General features: G+C 49.1%; 1 protein-coding gene across 2 annotated transcripts; it reads right to left on the reverse strand.

Annotated features, from left to right (window-relative positions):
- Positions 1-453: 453 nt before the first annotated feature.
- Positions 454-13,739, reverse strand: taok2a (TAO kinase 2a). 2 transcript variants are annotated; one of them, XM_086056812.1, is made up of 20 exons: positions 13,275-13,739; positions 10,652-10,792; positions 9,983-10,054; positions 9,796-9,897; positions 9,268-9,313; positions 9,075-9,171; positions 8,403-8,516; positions 8,217-8,308; positions 7,518-7,611; positions 7,354-7,435; positions 6,624-6,794; positions 6,171-6,380; positions 5,925-6,053; positions 5,584-5,820; positions 5,339-5,467; positions 5,054-5,257; positions 4,693-4,932; positions 4,034-4,246; positions 3,751-3,933; positions 454-3,358 (listed from the first exon to the last, which is right to left on the reverse strand). In XM_086056812.1, the coding sequence occupies exons 2-20, from the start codon at positions 10,781-10,783 to the stop codon at positions 2,465-2,467; spliced, it is 3,441 nt and encodes a 1,146-aa protein (XP_085912938.1). In that variant the 5' UTR covers positions 10,784-10,792; positions 13,275-13,739; the 3' UTR covers positions 454-2,464. The 2 variants fall into 2 exon arrangements, with proteins under 2 accessions (XP_085912938.1, XP_085912937.1); XM_086056811.1 differs by having other exon boundaries at positions 4,025-4,246; positions 13,275-13,738.
- Positions 13,740-13,875: the final 136 nt, after the last annotated feature.

Here is a 13,875-nt window from a genome sequence, read left to right on the forward strand (position 1 = left end):
AAGAAACATCGATGTTTATTATCATTCATCATTCACGTTTTAACGTGATACAGTTCAAGTTGAAATATGATACATTCCAGGTTTAAACATAGTAAATTTCATTTTCTAATGCCAAAATGTACATGTTTTACCGAGATAAGTTTAACTTGCACATCGGGCAAAGCAAAAGATGTAATTGCTTCCGGTTGAAGTCTCCGGAGCAGTCTTTTACCAATCAAATCAAAGATATACTAGGCTAGCTACATAGCTATGCTGCTCTGCTATTATTGTATACTGTACTGTTACAAAAAAAGGAATGGCCATGTTTAAAAAATACGCAAGACGCATGTCGACACGTTAAAACATCAAGCATATTCCCCTCACCCCCAAAACGCACACATTTCTACGAAATGCGAGGATGGTGATATTGAGTGAGTTGAAAAAAGGAGCAGAAAAATGACAAAAACAACACAATGTACTGATGTTTGTTTATTTTCCAAAAGTATTTTACGTTTCTGTACAACTGTTTCCCCCTCCAATGTTTCATATTTTCTCACGTTTATGTGTAAAGAAAGCCTGATGTTTAGGAAGAAAAGAGCTAAAACATGTTCGTAATGGTGTGAGTCTTTCTTCCTGACTTCAAAACTAGAAAAATAATCTTTACACCATCCGCCTGCGGGAAACACGAAGAGCGCATCGTATGCGCCTCATTTCCCCAAACTTTGCCTCCTTTAGCGGAACCCAAGACGCCAAAAGTGTGCTTCCTGTTTCCTATATTCTTTGTGCCTGTTCCCGCTTCAACTCACCAAAGGAAAACGTTACAACGACCTCAAAAAACAAGTCAAAAAGTGAAATGTCGCTCGTTCATCAAGTCAACGCACGTTTCCCGGCGCGTTTGAGAAGAGCCGAACATTCTTTGACCATCAGTGCAAATGAGGTAGACGTGACAACCACAGTTGGCCGTCGCGCTCCTTCGCCGCGGCGGGAGGAAGCGGCCTGATGATGCTTCTCCACTTCTACCCATGCGCATAACAAAAACAAAATCAAGTCAAGTTGAACATGGCACCAAAGGATTGTGGGAACGCTCCACATGCTAATACTGACACGAGAACAAGGAATGCTGGGAAATGGACTTCATATGTCGTTCTATCACAGTAACACTGCACTGCACTTATACTTCTCCAGCGAGTGGTCAACATTGGCAGTCACATTTGAAAGAAAAAAAATAAAATAAAGGAAGAAAACCTTAGCATTAAAAAAAAATGGCATACAACATAAATACGACAGCAGTAGCATCTATTGGTCAAGTAGGTCACATGACAAACGGATCCTTATGATTACTAAGATAGACGCTTTTTGAGTTAGTACGGCTATGTATACGGCAGGTCAACGGGTGCCCGTAACGTTCACATTGTGATTCGACAGATGCTTGCATCGGTAAAGAGAACAGCTCAGCAAGTTTTCGAGAGACCCAACGGTGGGTTTCGCTGTAGGCCGTAACGAAGCATGGTCTAACATGTCGCCGTGATGTTACGATCCGCTACAGAACTTGACGCCTTGTCTTGCAACAGAACATGCCACAACGTAATGTCAACGTGTCAAAAAGTACCGCAACTAGGTGTGTTGTAACGCAACCAAACGGGTCATAGCGTGACGTGCTGTAGCATGTCATAACGCGGCTTGAGTGTGGCAACGCGTCGTTAACGTGGCGAAACTGAAGGTGTCATAACGTGACACGCCGTAACGTGATGTGCCGTAACGCAACGTGTCACAACGGAACGGAACAGGTGGTAGTGTTAAGTGTTGTGACGTAACTTGCTGTTGGGTGTTGTAACATGTGCCATGACGTATCGCGACGCGACGTAACATAACATGCCGAAAACTAAGGTGTAGCTGTAGCATAACCTAACCTGTCCTGAATGTAATGTGTCGTAACGGACGTATTGAAGTCTGCTAATCAAGCAAACAAGCCCGTTTTCTCTTCCCCTTGTTAAAAGTCTCAGTTATAAAAATAACTTTTTAAAATGGAGGAAAAAAAAAAAAAAAAATCAAATCACAAATTAGTTAACGCCGGACGGTGCAGACACAAAGCTAAACTAAGCTAACTACAACTTGGAGCAACTGGGACGTTTTTTCTTTTAAACACAGCAAAAGAGATATGGCCGTTGTGTTCAGCTAGGCTAACATAACTGCACGTCGAAGCGAGCCAAGCAAACTCGCCGAAGTGGCAGTGAAGGGAAGACTGGCACGTGGAGTGGGTTGTTGATGTGGATATCTACACAATCTCTGCTCAACAGCATCAAACACCAAAAGAAGAAGAGGAAGAGCCTATTTACAGAGTGGGAGTGGTTTCGAAAAACACCGCTAACTGAGAGGAAGCGCCACGCGACGTCCGAGAGCAAAATCTCAAACTTGGTCTTGTGCAACAAAAACTGCAAACGACAAGTGAAGGAATTGAAAAGGAAAAGTCGAGCGGGCGGAATCTTCACGAGTAGGACAGGTGCGAGCCGTTGGAAATGTGCGACGTGACTGACGTGCTCCGACTCAGGCCCCCGTCGCTGCCGCCGCCGCCGCCGGGCCCCCCCGAGGCCGTCCTGCGCAGAGGCTGGGGGCTGTTCCTTAGGGCCATCAGGCCGGGGCCGCGCACCCCGAGGCCGCCGCCGTAGCCTCCCTGAGACGATGAGGACGAGGAGGCCGAGGATGGGGGGGAGGAGGAGAGGGAGACGGGCGGAGGCGCAGGAGGAGGCGGCAGCAGGGCCAGGGACTGGGAGGAGGCGTGGGACGACAGGTGGTGGTGGTGGTGGTGCCCGCCCTGGGAATGATGGGAATAGTGGCCGCCGCCCCCCGCCCACTCCCTGGCGCGCTCCCTTTCGTCGCGGTAGAGGTGCGGCGTGCTCTGGTGGTGCTGGTAGTGCTGGGGGAGGTAGTGAGACTGCGGCGGCGGCTGCTGCTGCTGCGACTGCTGGTGATGGTGGTGGTGCGCCGAGGACGATGACGGCGCCCTGCCGCCCTTCACGAGGTCGCCGTCCCTGCCGAAGCCGTGTGACGACACCGCCGACTCGGTCCGGACGAAGCTGCCGCCGCCATGGTTCTGACCGCGCCAGGACGGCGCGGCCACCGAGTTCTGCACGCTGTGGCTCCAGTGGCTGCCCGAGCGGGGGACGGGGCGCGAGGGCCAGCCCCCCGAGCCCGAGGCGGGGCTGGGGGCGGGGTAGCCTTGGTTGTAGGCCTCGGCCGGGATGCCGCTCAGCGCCATGTTGCTGAAGCCCAGACGCATGCTCTCCGAGTCGAAGGCCTCGATCTCGTGAGCCTGGCGCTCCAGAAGCGTCCGGATACGCTCGGAGCGCTCGTTCTGCAGGGACAGCATCTCCTCCTCGATCTGAAAGTCACAAGACGCCATTGTTAGGGGCGGGGCAAATTCCAGTCGGAAAGCCTTGCCATCTCCGGGGGCGGCCATTTTGTCTTCTGTGGACTGAAAATGACATCACAACTGCTCACAACAACCAATCGCGGCTGACTTGTTTTCTGAGCCGCGATTGGTCGTTGTGAGCAGTTGCGATGTCATATCCAGTCGACAGAAGACAAAATGGCCGCCACCCCCAGAGATGACTAAAAACGATTGGATTAACACTTATTCCACAAACGCAATATTAATCAGAATGCCGTGTTTCAACTAGTGGGCGTGCTGGGAACATATTCTTGAAAAATAAAGATGTTTGGGTTGACTTTCGCTTTAAAGGACCAAAAGTTGGCCGGCCGTGTTGGCGGTACCCGTTGCTCAAGCAGCGCGCGGCGTATGGACACCCTCTGCTCCAGCTCTTTGATCTCGCGCTCGTGCTGCGTGTCTGTGTGCATCTTGATCTTGCTCTGGTAGGCGTTGAGCAGCTCCAGCTCCTGTTGCAGTTGCATGCGGAGCACCTGGTACTCCGCCTCCTGGGTCTCGTCCAGTCGAAGCTGCGCGGGACAAAAACTGCTCATCAGTTGCGGGCGGGCGGCGGCCGAGGTGCGGCGGTGCGAAAGATGCGCAGGGGTGGGGTTTCCTTGCCTTACTCACAGCCTGCGTGGACAGCATGTCGTTGATGGAGTGGTCGTACTGCTCGGCCAGGATGGCCAGCTTGCGCGTCTGCTCCTCCTTGACGCGCTTGAGCACGGCCTTGTGGTCCGACTTGGGCGTGCTCTCCAGGAGGTGGTTGCGCAAGGCTTTGTACTGACGCGTCTGGATCTTGCAAGTCTCCTGGAACTGACGCTTGATCTGCAGCTCTTTGGACTGGAACGCAAAACCGGCACAGCGTCAGGACTCCAGCCGTGTCACTTGACACATTTGCTTGGATAAAATGTGTGACTTCACTCCATAAAGTGTTCAAAAATTGCAGGGTTATAATAGTTAGTAATATAATACTAATAATATATTTTTTTCAATTTAATTAAGGTTTGTTAGTTTTTATTTTTTTTCTCAAAAATGCCTAGATTTATTTACATTAGTTTAGTTTCATTTATTTTTTCTATATATGGAGTATTTGTGGAGTGCAATATTTATTAAAAAAAAAAGAAAAGTAGAGCAGAATGCCCTTGTTTACAAACAAATCCATTTATTCACAAAATGTTCATAGAAACCCACTTTTTTTTTTTTTTTTTGCCAAAGTGACTTAGGACTTGCTTGAAAGTTGAAGGTGAAGACTTGAGCGTTGAGTGCGAGCGCGAGTTTGGACTCACCTTGAGGCTTTTGGGCTGCTGCCGCACCTCCATGGTGTGTTTCTGGCGCAGTTCTTGCTCCCGCCGCTTGTTGTACTCCATCTGGTTGGTCAGCTCGGTCTGGTGCTGCGTTCGGATCAGCTCGGCGCGGGTCCGCTGCACCGAGCCCAGCTGCCGGAACTCCAGCTCCTGAGTGGACTCGTGGTGGCGCAGCAGCATGGCGCACTCCAGATCCTTCTGGGTCTGCTTCTTGTTCAGGTCCTGGTGGGGGAGAGGGGGAGGCGCAAGGATCGAGCGGATCAATCAATTGGCTAAGGCGGTGAGGCCCGTGCCTTTGCTACATTTGGTCAATTGAATATCGATACTTTTGGGCGTACGGTACCTCTCTGAGCAGGTCCTGCTCCAGGTTGTGTCGAGCCAGCAGCATTTTCCTCTTGTACTGCCGACACTGCAACTCGTAGTACTGCCTCTGCCGCCGGAGCAGACTGGCCTCCTCTTCCGCCTGCATCTGCTGCAGACACTCCTTCTGCCGGATCAGCCACTCCTGCTTCTCACGCTTGGGGGTCGACTGGTTCTCGTTCAGCTCCTGTCCAGGTTTCAAGGGGGGGGCAAGGGTCAGAGGTGAAACCCGCTCGCTCGTCCGCATGTGCCGGCCGACGTCGCTCGCCTCTTTCAGCTGGTCCTTCCGCTGGCGATACTGACGCTTCTGTGACTCCAGTAAGCTGGTCAGTTCTTTCTTCTGCTGGCCCAGAATGTGCTGCTGGAACTTCTTCTCCTCTGCCAGGGCAGCTTTGGTCTGAGGGGAGAAACGGCGATAATGTCCGATTTGGAGGCTAAATGCATGAGCGAAAGGGGGGGGAAAGGAAATGGATTCAAGTGGGAGGGATTTTATTCGGAACTGGCGGCGCTCACCTCCTTCTCCAGGATGACCTGGTGCTTCTTGACCAGCTTGTCGGCCTCCGAGGAGAAGCTGTTTCTCTGGTTCTCCAGCTCCTTGTCCAGCTTGAGCTGATGCTCGTCCATCTCGGCCTTCAGCTTGTTCTCCAGGCCCATCAGCTGCTTCTGGTGTTGCCGCCGCATGCGCTTGTATCCCGACATCTGCTCCCGCAGCGCCGAGCCCTGCTCGTGCTCCTGGATCTGACGGGTCACCTGCGGATTGGACGGGACCAGGGCGGGGCTTGACTCTAGTGCAGCTTGCGGGCAAGAAGGAGAAGGAGGAGGAGGAGGAGGAGGAGGACGCAGGCCCGACGTACCAAGGAGGCCGTTCTGATGGTGGCAAAGTGGTCTCGGTTGCGGTAGTAGGCTCTGCGGCGGCCGGCGGACGGAGCCTGGGGATGCTCCAGCTCCGGCTGGTAAGGGTCATCGTAGATGTTGTCCTGAGCCTGGACAAAATGACAAGAGAAATTGCAGACCACCAACATGCCTCCCGCACTATTAAATGACTTGGTGGGCGCAGTGAAACGTTTTTTTTGGTTGTCGTTTTTTCTTAAAACGCCCACCGCGGGTCGGTGTATGATGGAGCTGTTGGAGGTGACCGTGTGCTCTCCCTCCTGCATCATGGCCATCTCGCCGCTGCTGTCGTCGGAGGCGTCGGCCAGGCTGTTGACGGAGCTGCTCTGGGAGCTGGCCGAGATGGACATGCTGGGCACCGACTGCGAGCTCTCCATGCTGTTGACCGTGCCCGTGTGCAACAGGTACTGCTCCACCTCCTGACGCCCAAACGCACACACACAACCAGCGCATTCGTTTTAAGGGCCGTCACACCCACGCGGCCTCCCAACACATTTTTCGACAACCGCACTTTCCTTGATAAGCGCCGCCCACCCCTCTTTTCTTCTTTTTTTTTTTTTTCTTAAATAGTGCTGCGATCTGTGCCAAATGTTACTTTTACAAATGTCAGAAGCCCGTGAAGCAACCTGCGTACATCCCCCGCTGCCTGCTCTCCATCTCACCTCCTCGTCCTCCGCTCCCTCCGACACGGGGCCGTTCTGCTGCGTCTCCTGGAAGAGGATCTTCTTCATCTTGCGGTACTGCAGATTGTCCAGCTCGCGCACGGCGTCCTTGGTGCGGGCGATCAGGTCCATGACCACCGTCAGGGGTCGCTCGCGGCACAGGAAGCGATGCTGGACAAGGAGTTCAATCTCACGTGAAAGCAGGACAGACGCGTCGCAGTGCCCCTAACGCAAATGCGGCCACCCCCCCCCCCCCCCCCCCCCCAGCTATTGCAAGCTTTTCTGGTAAACTATCAATTTTATCCGGAGACCCCCCCAAAAAAAAAAAAAACTGCATGTTGGGTCATTGAAGAAGAGAGCAGGCCATTTCCAACACCTGAGTGTGTGTTGTTGACCGATGGATTTTTGAAAAATGTTGACATAGGTTTCAGCCCAACACCAGCGATACTGTATATTTCTTATATATAGGAAAAAGCAAAAAAAACGTACGGGTGGCATCCGTTATTCGCTGTGTTTCACTTTAGTTTGGAAGATAAAGACAGCAAAAGATGGGGGATTACTTTACTCGGATATAATCTAATTATTGGGCTGCCCTGGTGTGTAATTTGCAAACAGCAACCCTATCATATATTTTCTCTGCGTGTTTTGAAGATGTAATTATAACGATCATCTGAAGGAATTGTCGCTTCGACTGCTTGCTAATGTACTCGGGTGTGATGAATGTTCTCACATTGAGCAGCACGTTGGAGGTTGGCCGGTCCTGTGGAATCTTCTGCAGACACGAGTCCACAAAGTTGCGGAAGGAATCGGACCTGACAGAACGAGAGAGGGCGAGAGAGCGTTGAGGCATCCGATGATTGGCGTCAGGTTAAGAGAGGAAGCCAAAGGTCTCACCAGTGATTGGACTGCAAGACGGGGCTCTCATTCTGAGCGATGTGGTATAAGGCACTCATGGCGTTCATGTTGAACAGGGGGGGCTTCCTCTCCGCTGTGGCAACACAAGTTCGCATTTTTAGGCCCAGTGGATCGTTCATCTTTACGTTCCATGAAGGAATTCTATCCAACATTTGACATTCTGGTTGAATACCGGAAATAAAACACAAGCTGTATTTAAAGTTGTCTTTTTTTTTTTTTTTTGCCATTCTGGTATACAGTACTGCAACATCATTAAACGCAACAAGTCTCAGCAACAAGATTGCAAGGAAATGTGTTGTCACCTCACCCGTTCTTGATGGAAAGGATGAAAAGTAAGCAGTAAGCTATCCTAGTTCGAATATACAAAAATAAATATTTAAAAAAAGAAAAAAGTAGGTATGTAAATGTCCTTTTCTGACAATGATTAAAAAAAAAAAAAAAGACTCAAAGCATCTCAATTCATGTCAAAACAAAAAAAAAAAGTTGAATAGGGGGATGCATCAGTTTGCGTCCATATTTTTAATGACTTGTTTGAGAACATCTCCAGACAAGAAACAGATGTCCATACAGAAGCATTAGCAAGTCACGACTCGCGCACTTTTTATCCATCCAACATACTGGTTGTTCTTTGATTAGCAGCTTGTGTAAACGGCGAGCAAATGAGCGTGCTTGTCGTACCCAGCTCGATGCAGGTGATGCCCAGCGACCACACGTCCACTTTGCCATCGTACTGGCCCTCGTCCATGGCCAGGATCACCTCTGGAGCCATCCTGCACCGGGGCGGGACCGTGTTGGAGTTAAAAAAATAAAATAAAATAAAGTGTGAAAGATGATCAGAGTGGCTGGCAAAAAGCCAGGCCTCACCAGTACGGCGTCCCCACGAAGGAGTTGGCCGGGGCCACGATGGAGGCGGAGCCAAAGTCGCCCAGTTTGACTTGACCGGGCTCCGTCAGCAGGATGTTGCCTGCTTTCACGTCCCTGTGGAAGGCAACACGGGTTGACTTAGGTGTGACTTGTCATTCCACCAGTATGCTGTTGATGTGGAGTACCAAGGTGTACTCATGTGTACCAAGGAGGGGAGATCTGAAGATTATTCGAATTGGATTCCAAGACCTTTTTTTTTTTTTTTTTTTTTTATCAAGTGGGGAAAAAGAAAATGGCACCATGCATGGATAAGCGACCATATCATCAGTCACTGTAACAGCCTCAAAGACAGGCAAGCAACTTGAATGTCACCACGTAGCTCGCCCCCACCCGCTCAAAACGTCAAATAAGCTTCATATTGGTTGTGCGTTTAATTGCAACCACAATCAATTAGTAGACAAGACCGACTGGTTTGGGACCATTACAAAACAATGCGATTGTGAAGAAGTTACGAAAGCTAACTAACAAGTCTAGGTAGTGAGTGTTCCAATATACAGAATATTGTGTTTTCTGTACAGTGACTCGCTTGAGACTTGGACATCTGTGACGCCGACGCCCCCCCCCCGCCCCTCTGAAAAAGAATCAATCAACAATCCAAGTGTAAGACGTCACCTGTGGATCATGTTGTGAGAGTGAAGGTAAGCCAGCCCCTGCAGTGCACCGTGGGTAATAGCAGCAATCTCCACCTCCTGCAGAGGCTTTTTGTGAACTGTAAACAACAACAACAAGCGGTTTGGACGCCAAGAAAAAGAGTCGGGCGGCGGCCACCGGGACGCGACGGGACGGACTTCGGGGCTAGACTCACCTTCAAGGAGGTCGGAGGCGGAGCCCAGGCAGTACTCCATCACCAGCTGAAGACACAGAAGATGTAAATACATCTCGAAAACCAGAGCTGGGCATTCCGCCTATGTGACGGATGCCCATTTTGTATGCGATAAATGGGAAACTTAAAAAAAGCAGTGGCCCAATCTCTTTTCCGTCTATGTAATCGCCTATCAGATCAGGGCATGGTCTGCCTGTGAAGCTCTTTGAAACTCTTTTGTGATTAAAGGCTAAACATCTAAACTTGACTTACCAGGGCCTCATTTTCTCACAAAAATACAATTTTTAATATAACCCACCCACCCCATTTAAAAAAAAAAAAAAAAAAAAAAAAGCAAATGACTGCATTTTTCAAAACAAGATTTGCTTTTGTTGTTTTTCCTCTTTAGGGATTTTCTTTTATTTCTCCTTAAAAGAAAGAAGTTGTTCCCCCTGCATTAACATACCAAAACGATTGAAATAAAACATTTTTTCCTGAGGGTTGACGTCCAAATAAGTGCTGAGGTCGTACCCATGCCGTGTGCTCCTTCAGGTAACACCCTCGATACTCGATGGTGTTTGGATGGCGAAGTTTCTGCAGGAACTTGACCTCTTTGATGATGTCCTGCCACTTCTGCACAGCAAGCAACACAGCGCAACACGTTGGTCAATCGAGCCGCGCTTTTGTACCACTCGTCGTCAGCGTCGTGTTCGGGCACCTCGTTTGTCTGCTTGCCGCTGTACGACATCTTCTTGATGGCCACCACCTCATTGTTGCGCACGTCTCGGGCCTGAAAGGCGAGTCAGCCGACGGAGACAATGAGGCTCGACCGGTCAAAGTGCACAACCGCTTATGATATGCTCCTTCAAATAACAGCACAGATTCGGCTGAATCGTAACAATTTGCCCTCCGATTGGCCGTCGCTAAAGTCACATGATGATGTAACTGAAGGATTGCTGCCTGGGAACTGAGGGCAAGTACAATGCTTGAAAAAAATAAAAAGTAGAGGAAGCCTCCTGAACAAAAGTGAACGTGTGTACAGTTCATCTTTTACTTCAATGACTGTAGTGCTTCTAAATAACCCCAAAACATTTGACTGGTAGTGTGTTTTCTTGGAAAATTCTGAAATTGTCTGGGTGACCAAAAACTTGTATTTAAAGATCACCTTAACTGTAAACTTTCGGACATTTTTGTACCCCAAAGCGGTAATTTTCCAGGCAATAAAAACATGAGATTTTAAGTTTCTGTTTGTTCTTTTTTTCCGGCATGCATATCATTTTTTAAAAGCACTGCTTTGGCACATATTCCAGGGGATAACATCTCTCTCTCCTCAAGCCTAGTGACAATATGGTTGTTTAAGGTTGGAGGCGGCCAAAGGGCAACTCACAAAGTAGACGGCTCCAAAGCTGCCGTGGCCGATCTCCCTGAGGTCGGCAAAGAGCTTCTCCGGGTCATCCCTGCAGAAGAGGTCGGCCACATCCGGGTCCTTCAGATTGCCTGCCCGGGCGCTCGAGGGCATGGCCAGGGCCTGAATGAGGAACCGGATTATGCGGGAATGGCAAAAGCACCACATCATAGAATGTTGCATCAGCATCATCATCATCATCATCATCATCATCTTGCTGGGTGCCCAAACGTGCGCTCTCAGGACGCTCTCCCACATAGTTGGGATGTGGCACAAACAAAATGGCAGCTGATGTCAAAGGACCCAAAGCTAAAACTAAAGAGTCGGACTACGGTGAAGCCCCGTTTATCGTGGGGGATACGTTCCACACCCACCTGGTGAAAATCCGCGACATGGAGAGCGGACAAAAACTTTTTTTTTGGGCCATCTCATACGCTAACGGAAATTAGCATAGCTGTTCAATTAGAACTTTTGCTACATAACATTTCAATCAACACAACCAATCATTGAGAATGAAAACCTTTTAGTCTGACAGGATGACTAGCTAATAGCGAAAATCACAATGTACTGCCATCTACTGGTGAGGAGGACTCAATGTCAAATTTGTGTGCTTTAAGTATCAGTAACCTGTTCATTAGTAGTCGATACCTTGAAGTAATTGCAGTGATACAGAAACCTGGCATCAGTACTCACCCATGCCTAAAATAAACAAATTTGATTTTATATAATTGATGTTCACTTGGGTCAAATGCCCAGCCCTACTTTTGTCTGTACAATGACTATAGGGCCAGTTTGACCCTGGAACAGATTCTTTCCCATGCATGTCGGATTGTCATCATCATGGCGGCTGGTAAGAAGTGTGTGAGAAGACCATGTGGAGCATTTGGATGTCCTTCAAGCGTGTTGCCGCACTTGTGAAAGGAAACATCACCAGCAGGCAGGCGCGAGTGATTCAGTGAGCGCACGGAAAAGAGGGGGAAAAAAAAAAAAGCCTGTGAGCTGACTCGTGCGTCCCCCCCACCCCCACCGTGCGCACACGCATTCTTTCAAAATGCGGTCAACCAATTTCCATTTATACATTCGAGTGGCCTTCAACAGGAAGGAAGGCGGCGGAGCATCCTGACAAACAAAGCGGCATCGCAGGAAAACGAGCGGCCGCTGCTAAAAGCAGGAAGTCAAAGACACCAGCGCTGTGTCTTTATTTCGCCACAACGCCTTCCATGACACACGTGCTTAGTCAGCGGAGCCTAACGAACGTCGTCACGTGACTCCGCTACCCGTTTGGACAATATGAGCTGACGCAGCAGCTGCGGGCCATTCAGAGGGCGCAAAAAGAGCAGATGAAAAGAGACCAATCTTGCATGAGGCTTGAGTGACAGCTGCCGGTTGCCAATCAGGCCACAATGTACCAAAAGATTACATCATAAACAAGCGCGTTTCCAAACACGTTTTTTGCTCCAAATGGAACAGTTGGCCATCGACCGGAACTGCAGCCACGTCATTGAAGCCACAAATGGACGGTTCGCCAGTAAATACAGTTTTAAAAGCCTTCAAATTAATTCAATTCTGATTGCAGAAGCATACTCTCATAACGAAAATTGTAGAAAGCAGACACAGACTCAAGCTCCTCCCATGGCCATCTCAGTCCCCAGACCTCAACCCCATTGAAAACCTGTGGAGAGGGCTTAAGAGGAGAGTGCAGAGGTTTTAGAGCGATAGGTCCCTCTTTCTGTATTCTGCCATTTTGAGGAACATTTGAGGCAATTGTGTGCAGTTTTGTTGGCAAAAGGGGCTGGTACAAAGTATTCACAATCATTCATTCATGCATTCTCCGAACCCCTTATGCTCACTGTGGTCACGGGCGCACACGCGGTGCTAATAATTGTGACACACATGGTTTGATGTAAAATAATTTCGTCATGTGGAATTTTCCCCCCACTGAATAAAAGCACTTCAACATTTTGATCCTATGTTGTTTTGATCACATCTTGACCAGGGTTGACAATAATTCTGGAGGGCAGTGTATGTGCATACAGATGGTAAACATCCGTTGGATTGGTCGCCAGGAAACATGGAGACAAACACTCATTCTGAGCTCTGTGCATTTTGTTGCTCTTCACTGAAACATTTTGGGGTAATATGAAAGGAAAACCTTCTTGAAGTCTACACATTAAGGCCGAAACACCGATTGGAACAGAGCGCCGAGAACCAATAAAGTCTGCGAGGCAACCACTACAGACTTGAAATTACGCCACACTTGCTTGGGACATGCTGTGACGTCAGCAGAGCTAACCCGCTAGTTAGCATGACAGTTCGTGTTCAAACAACACGAAATATGAAGGCAGCCTCGGCTGGTGCGACTCCAACACAAATGGATGATTGTTCCCTGGCAGACGGGGCCACTTTGTCCTATTTTGCATTCCGCTTTGTGCACTTTGTCTAAAAGTGGGTCAGCCGGAATACGTGCTGCCGATGAGCAGAGACGCGTGACGAGAGAGCGCTTGAATGTCCGTGTCACCAGCGCAGCCAACTTGGAACCAAAATAATTGTTTTCTTTCATTATTTCTTGTTTTTGTTTGTTTGTTTTTTAAAGCTTTTTACTCACCGCGGCTTTCTGCAGTTCCGCTGTGGAACGAAAAACAAGCGCTTAGCAGTGGAGCTAACGAGCTTGCGTCCTCATAGCGGCAGCGGCGGGACATCCACACGACGTTCGCTCATCTCTTCCCGAGCTCACAAGCACACGAAAAATGCAATAGATAACTCAAGTCTATTCCAGCGGGGGCGAGTGGAAACTTTCAACTCGTACTAAACCTCAGCTTAGCCTGGATAGCTGGGAAGCTGCTAACGTTAGCTTAGCTGCTCTGCCGGGTGTGGCTACCGTTCGTCCACGAAGCGCCACTTCCGGTCCACGACGTCCACTTGAGAGGAAAGCTCACAGACGGATTGTTTAAAATGTATCTTTAAAACATTCGCCCCATCTTTGTCTCGGCCTTTTTCATCCGCCGTTTTTGTTCAAGATGGCACAGATAGATGGGGGCGGGGCTCTGAGTGCACGCCCGGAAACCATTTTATTTCTACCTCCTGTCAGGCTTTCACTTCCAAAATAAAACTCCACAGTCCACTCAATATTAAAAAGGCATGTAAAGCGGCGTTACCAAAATGATTTGAATGACTGTAAAAATAGGCTACCGATACTGAATATTGTG

Source organism: Filicampus tigris, chromosome 16 (assembly GCF_054856515.1).
Source record: "Filicampus tigris isolate MCC_2025a chromosome 16, RoL_Ftig_1.0, whole genome shotgun sequence".
Classification (NCBI taxonomy): Eukaryota; Metazoa; Chordata; class Actinopteri; order Syngnathiformes; family Syngnathidae; genus Filicampus; species Filicampus tigris.

Bases quoted from the DNA above. Each gene is read 5' to 3' on its own strand.
- taok2a (XM_086056811.1), bottom strand. From the start codon at position 10,783: ATGCCCTCGAGCGCCCGGGCAGGCAATCTGAAGGACCCGGATGTGGCC. The intron at 9,314-9,795 runs GTACGACCTCAG...CTGTGTCTTCAG, and splicing joins TGAAGGAGCACACGGCATGG to CTGGTGATGGAGTACTGCCT. The intron at 8,309-8,402 runs GTGAGGCCTGGC...GCCCCGGTGCAG, and splicing joins TTCGTGGGGACGCCGTACTG to GATGGCTCCAGAGGTGATCC.